The sequence below is a fragment of the Ailuropoda melanoleuca genome, chromosome 11 (genome assembly GCF_002007445.2).
Source record: "Ailuropoda melanoleuca isolate Jingjing chromosome 11, ASM200744v2, whole genome shotgun sequence".
NCBI lineage: Eukaryota > Metazoa > Chordata > Mammalia > Carnivora > Ursidae > Ailuropoda > Ailuropoda melanoleuca.
Genome location: NC_048228.1, coordinates 49,742,599 through 49,749,258, shown reverse-complemented (window position 1 = coordinate 49,749,258; position 6,660 = coordinate 49,742,599). Strand labels below are relative to the sequence as shown.

Sequence of the window (6,660 nt, the reverse complement as noted above, 5' to 3'; positions counted from 1 at the left end):
CTTTAAAGTACTAACAAAAGCAAAATTTAAGCTTATATTACTTAATTACATCTTAAATGTCAATTGCCTTTACATCTGAGATCAAAATAGGAGAAAATTACTTTCACAGAAAATGAAAACTTCCTTTAGGATTACGATGATATATTCAACAGATGTCTCCTAAACGATTCTTTGCTGACAGTATCAACTTTCCATAGCACTGTGATGGCAAGAAAAGACAGGAAATATCTGACTTAGGGTATGGTTCTCAGAACAAATCATAAAAGAAAAATGTGGTATGTAAATAATAATGTACGCTGTCCCAAAATGCAGCCTGGGTCACTTAAAATATATTTGCTTTGAGACAGACAGACCCACCGCTTTCAGATAATCAGCTCTGATTTCAAGAATTGCCATATTATCAGTGGCACACTCCTTTAGCCCTCTCTCGATGCCATGGCAAAGCTACTTCATTTATTTCAGTTAACTCTTAACATAACAGAAAGAGTTCTGGATACTATAGGAATGAGTTGGGACACGAAGGTCAAATGCACAGTGAGTTGGAGGGTTTCCGAGATAGCTTGTGTAAGACTAACTCACTAGCAGGCTAGTGGAACTGGGAGGGCCTACCCTGGCTGGCTGGGAAACCTGCTGCACTCATTTAGAAGGTCTCTATGGTGTGGGTAAGTCCCACAATTACAGGACTGAGCACATCATTATCTGGGAATTAACTGTGTAATGAATGTCACTAACCCTTGCATAGATAAACACTCCCTTGGAAAGATACAATAGGCTTCCATCATTGCCAACAAAAATAACAAGATATCTATATAGTAAATAGATTATAAATGTGGAGTTTGCTAATTTCAGATTTGGTATTTGTCCATGAGAAAGTCACAAAGCAGAATATATGAGATGTTCACTCATTTATCCTGCTGGTTCCTCGAAGAAAGTGATTGCATATAAATCATTTCATTCTTTCAAGTCCAGAATAAAAAAATGAGCACTTGGTTGAAAAAGCTGAATTCCTTCAAAATGGCACCCCAGCTTAATTTATGCTTGCCCTGTTTCTTTCCCTCCAGCAAGCATTCCCGTCCCCTTTGCCAGGTTCTGCTAGCAAGGTTAATCTGCTAGCAAGGGCTGCAAAACACCTTAGTGACAGAAAATAGCCAAGGCATGGAGCCAGAAATAGTGAATTGAGGGGAAAACGGAATGTGGCATTATGGCAGCATTGCCAGTCCTGATACTGAGGTTCTTTCCTTTCAGGGCTGCTTTCTACCAAATTCCTTTGATAAAGTTAGGGATGGTCCCTTCTTTTTCCTCAAGAAGTCACAGCATTGTGCAAGTCCTAACAGGGAAGGTGTATGCAGTAAAAGTATTTTTACAAATATTTTTATCTGGGGGCGCCTGGGTGGCTCAGTTGGTTAAGCGCCTGTGGTTGGCTCAGGTCATGATCTCAGGGTCCTGGGATTGAACCCCATGTTGAACTCCATGTCTGGCTCCTCACTTGGCAGGGAGTCTGATTCTTCCTCTGCCTCCCGCCTCCACTCATGCTTGCTCACACACTCTCTCTCTTCCTCTCGAATAAATAAAATCTTTTAAAAAATCCCGAATGTTTCTACAAAAATCCCATTTTATATAACTAAACTACTCTCCACTTTTGCAGAAAGCGGAGTTGGAGTAGGTACACGAGTGGGTGGAGACGTTCAAAGGTCATGGCTGGACACTACTGCTCGCCCTGCGATTCTTGGGAGAGGGTTGAAAGGGAACCCTGATGCCACAGTGTATGGTTGGAACAAGTCTTAGAACCACTCAGAAGGGCCTGCAAGGGCCTTTCCTTTCCCAAGTTTAAATAAACCGCTCTGTGATTTCTGGTTCACCCCTGTAATTCAACTCTTCCCGGGGTGAGCGCGTTATTGATTCTGTTGTCCTAAGAAACAGATTGATAATCATGGTTCCTTATAGAGCTATTCTATTAAAGAGCATATTGCATAGGAGGTAAAAATGCTGATTTGAACTTACTGGACTTGGGAGTCTGTATTTCCGTAAATTTTAAGTGTGCCGTAAAAAGAAAGAAAACCCAACCCCCCCCCAAATGTTTTATTTAATCTTTACATATGAAAAAGAAACAACTACCCCCTGGTGATTACTCCCCCCATTTGTTTTTCGGATTAGAAAATTGAGGGTCAGGACAATTCACATGATTCGAGTACTTAAGGTGCTGTCTCTATTGAGTAAGAAAGCTGGGACTCAAAGTCAGGTGTTCGGACTCCTTGGTTAGAGCTTTTGCCTTACACCTCAGATGTACCAGGACATATTCCGGGACTCTGTTTTATTTACCTATTTTTGTATTCCTGATGCCTAGTACCATGCCTGGCATCTAGTATATATTCATTAAATGTTAAATAAAAAGTTAGGATTTATTGTTTAAAACTTTCCCTTGTGAGGAGAAAGATGCTATCTAAAGAGTTGTAAGGGAATTTTGGCACCTTACAAAGTTCAGGGAAGTGCGAGTAGACAGCATGAAGGGAAGCAGTTGCAGAGCTGCTTGCAGATACCTATGTTCTTTCCAAGGTAGAAGCTTAAGTGTTGAGCGGTTTGAAGGACACTCCTCAGAAGTCAAGGATTCACTGAATGAAGGCATTGTGTCTGTGGGTGTGCCAATGCTTATTTCCTGCTCTGGGCCCACCTGCTAGTTTCACAGTCTCAGATGTCACTGAGGACAAGTTCCCTGTCTGTCCTTCATGAGGTTACTGGGGACAGAGTATCACCCAATCCCACTGTGCTGTAGGAGACCAAGTATCTTATAATGAAATAAATCCCCTCAAAGTCCTTCCTGGGCCTGCCAGATGTCCGATTCCCTATTTTGTATGTGTGCCTGATGCAGGAAAGTCACCCCCAAGAAAGATTAGGAAGGACTGAAAAATAGCTGACAGGTGCCTAGGGGAGAATGTCCTTTAAATAAATAGGACCCACAGCTTATAGCAAAGTAAACCAAAGTGATAAGGACAGAAAAATAGGCCTGGAGAAAGTCTGTCATTTAAAAAAAAATGAAAAATGAAAAAATAAAGGCTGTAATAACAACCAAAAAATCAGCAGAACAAAAGGAGAAAACTTGCATCAGATTCTCCCCCAGAATATCATCATTGCTGAAAGGAGGTGTTTTGAAAAAAATAAATAAATAAAGGATGATGTTCAAGTAGTTATACTTGACCAGTATTTTTTACTGATTGCTATTTCCTTTATCTTAAAAAGGTAAGTGGACTGAAGTGGATAAAGGGCTCCATATTGGAGAATTTGATCAGTCTTTTCTCCTGTACTGAACAGGGCCTGCCAAGACCAGGAAACTGAACACCACTTAGCAAGGTTTCTTGCCTTATTCTTAGAGAACTCATCATTCAAAAGGCTGCCTGATAAAAGACACAAAAAAAATACCAATTATGAAATATCATATAGTATATACATTTTGTATAACTTTCTAATAGTGATCTAAGTCAGGGACAATTTCTTGATCTCTTCCTCTTTGTCTTATGCCATCTCTATTTAAAAAATCTTATACCACATAATTTTACATTTCCTCTTTCACATCACTTATTTTATAACTTATGTTCCTTTTCTACCTTTGCCCTTCTACTTGAAAAAAGTCCCCAGTACTCCTTTATGTTTTGGCCACAAACTCCTTTCCCTCATGGGCATGTTTTCTGTCCAGCTGCTTTCTGTCTCTCTCTGGAGCCTCTTTACATAGCAATGAGCTGTCATCTATGTAATTCTAACCTTAGCTTTATTTTCCATGTTCGTTGCATACCCTCGTTTACGTTTTTCAGCATAAATTTCCAGCAAAAAAGTTTGCCAAATAAAAACAATAGTTTTAATAATGTTTAAAAGATCACACAAGTATTGCACAGAATTAGGCAACCTGTAAACCATTTAAAAATAATCTGTTAATGTAATTTTCTTTTCCAAAACCCTGAACAAGGACATATCACCCTGAAATAGGACGATTTGCTCTTCCAGGTCCCCTTTCCCCAAGTTGCTCTGAGCTCCAGACTCTCATGTCTAGTCCCAGCTAACATGTAAAGGGATCTATTTCTGAAATTCTTCAGCTGCTCTGGAAAGAAGATAAAGTTGCTTCTAAAGCTGTATTGTGTGCCTTCTCGTAGTTTACAAGTAACAAAACAATTCACAGAGAACATGCAGAAGAGCAGAAAAATCTGTTCCTTAAGTTTGATTATTTAGATTAGAACTCAAGAATATGCTATTTACAGATTTGTGCATTTGGCTGACAGTGGCCCGGAACTGAGGAGGGAGAAAGTAGAGAAAGTAAGCATAAATGTTAGGAGGGAGTCTCTTACATCCCCCAAAGATATTCTGTGTGAAGGTTTCTCTGGCCTAAGGCGCCCTTTGTTCTGCCTTTTGCTCCGCTCAGAAGAGGTGTCGCCTCTTAATAATAACGTTAATTATAATGGACAGTAAATGATAATTTATGGGTGACCAAAGACCAAGAAGCCTCTGGGAGTTTTCATTAAAACAACAGCGCAATTACAATCTCTGGAGGCACGATCTTATAATTATTAAATGTTTATGTGCCCTCATCAGTAAGCGCAGGTTAAGTTTTTCCCTTTAAGTCCCCCTTGTACATTTATTTTTAGTACAGAAAAATTTCAAGGCACATCAAATTAAAAAGAAGAGTTATAACGAACACTCTCGTACCCATCACCCATCTTCATCAACTCCTTACTTTTTGCCAATCTCGTTTCACCTATCATCTCCGTTTTTTCCTCTTGGTGGGAAAAACTTTAAAGCAAATACGAGAAATGAGAGCATTCTACTTCTTAAAAATTTCAGTAAACACCCCAACAATTTTATAATAACTTGATTGGTTATAGCAAAATGGACCCGCAGAACAAAGTAAAGGTTTTCTAGCTATTACAGCTCTCTGGAGGTTAGAGGGGCAAACCACACGAACCGGTGGAGGTGAGGGTGGTAAGAACTACACCCCAGGGTCAGGTCTATAAATTCCTTCGGAGCTATCAGGCATGCGCAATCCAGACCCCAGAGTTGCTAAGGCCCCAAGGAAGATAGAAGCTCTGGATAAGACGAAAGCCAATCAGAGGGCTTGAAGGCTAATCAGTCAACCAATCCAGATTCGAGAGTGCATCAGATGCTCAGCATTCTGATCGCTCTACCAGTATCCAATCCGAGAGCTGGCTGCTTTGGGCGGACTTTTTAAAACAGAAAACAAAACAAATGGGGACCTTTAAAAGGTGCAATGCGACCAGAAACCATCTCCTTCCGCCTCTCAAACCTATCACTCCTTTCCCTTCCCTCCTCCGGATCAGTCGCAGAACGCCGACTCCCAGAGTCCACCCTCCGCCCTGGGACCAAGAGGGTGGCTCGACAAAGCAAAGGCGAGGGGAGGAGGGCACAAGTCCGGCTGGTGACAGTAGCATAAAGGCGGGACTCTTTTTCAAAGTCTTTTGCGGAAGCTTGGGATCCCTCCGCGGGGAGTCACGTGCCCCGCCCCCTTGGGGGCGTCGAAAACTCAAAAACAAAAACAAGGGGTTTGCTTCAGCCTCGGCTGTGGAGGCAGCGGTCCCCGCAGAGGGGCAGGGCTTGAGGGGCCGGCGCTGCGCCCCAGCTGGAGGGTGGGCGTACAGCGAGCGGGATGAAGCTCTGGCTGTGAGGCCGAGGCGGCTGGCGGTGGCAGGGGGGGGAAGGGTCCGATGCCGGTCCGGGGGCACCGCTGAGGCGGCGGGTCCCCGACCTCTGGAGACAGGTTCGGAGGCCCCCGCCGCGCCCAGTCCTCACCGGACCGTGACGCCGCGGGCTGGTGGAGGCGCGTCTCCGGCACGGTGAGTGGGCTCGCCGGGGATCGCGCGGTTTCTTTGTTCGTGGTTGGGACTTGGGGGTGGGGGTGTCGGAGTACCCACTCCTCAGCCCCGGGAGCGATTCCGGTCCTGCCCTCAGCCGGGGGAGTGGGCACTGGAGGCGGAAAAATGTTGGAGAAAGGAGTAGAGAGTCAGGGAGGCTGAAGACAATTCTTTGGTTGCTCCCCCCCCCCCATTTTGTCACGGGGGCTTGCTGGGGTGGTGCTTCCTGGATTGACAGCTCCCGGGCTCAGCACAGTTGAGGAAGCTGGGCATCAGTGGATGGACGGGTGTTGTCCGGGCGCGGGGTGGGCCGGAACTCTGTCCTCCGACTGACGGGCCACGCCACCCTACTGCTCTCTGGCATCACGGTCTTGCCACTCGGGTGGATCTGGAGTCGGCTCTGCCGTAGCCGCTGGGGAAGGCTTGGGGGCTGGACTCCAGCGAAAGGGGTTTCTAGAGCTGGGCTCCCCGGGAGAGGCGGGGCTCAGGAATCTCCTCCCTCCGCTTCTTTGTTCAGTCGCGAGACTTTCTTTCCCCTCCCCCCTATTGTGCAAAGCGCCCACCCCAAGACCCACTGCTGTAGCTGCCCTAGGTGCTTTGTGCGGGGAGAAGCCCCTCCCCCCATGGCTTCAGGTGGGGCGGCTGTCCGGACACCGCCGCTCGGGGACAGTTTCCTGTTTGTGAAACGGCCCGGAGGCCGGGGCCGGCCGGTCTGACCCAGCGCTGGCCGGCGGACCAGACCGCGGCCCCTCCTCCTGCCACACCTCCCGGAGGTGGGGGAGGATTGCGCTGGGGTTCTGGAGGACGTGAC

At 45.6% G+C, this 6,660-nt stretch overlaps 1 protein-coding gene across 2 annotated transcripts; it reads left to right on the top strand.

The window, feature by feature from the left end:
• Nucleotides 1-5,189: 5,189 nt before the first annotated feature.
• Nucleotides 5,190-6,654, top strand: LOC117804429. Of its 2 annotated transcripts, none has more exons than XM_034671714.1 (2): nt 5,190-5,831; nt 6,433-6,654. In XM_034671714.1, the coding sequence occupies exons 1-2, from the start codon at nt 5,227-5,229 to the stop codon at nt 6,563-6,565; spliced, it is 738 nt and encodes a 245-aa protein (XP_034527605.1). In that variant the 5' UTR covers nt 5,190-5,226; the 3' UTR covers nt 6,566-6,654. The 2 variants fall into 2 exon arrangements, with proteins under 2 accessions (XP_034527605.1, XP_034527604.1); XM_034671713.1 differs by having other exon boundaries at nt 5,200-5,831; nt 6,406-6,654.
• The last annotated feature ends 6 nt before the right edge of the window (nt 6,655-6,660 follow it).

What these genes read in the sequence shown, in the direction of transcription:
- LOC117804429 (XM_034671713.1), top strand. Translation starts at nt 5,227, where the DNA reads ATGGGGACCTTTAAAAGGTGCAATGCGACCAGAAACCATCTCCTTCCG. An exon ending in GGAGGCGCGTCTCCGGCACG is followed by an intron (nt 5,832 to 6,405) that starts GTGAGTGGGCTC and finishes TATTGTGCAAAG; the next exon opens with CGCCCACCCCAAGACCCACT.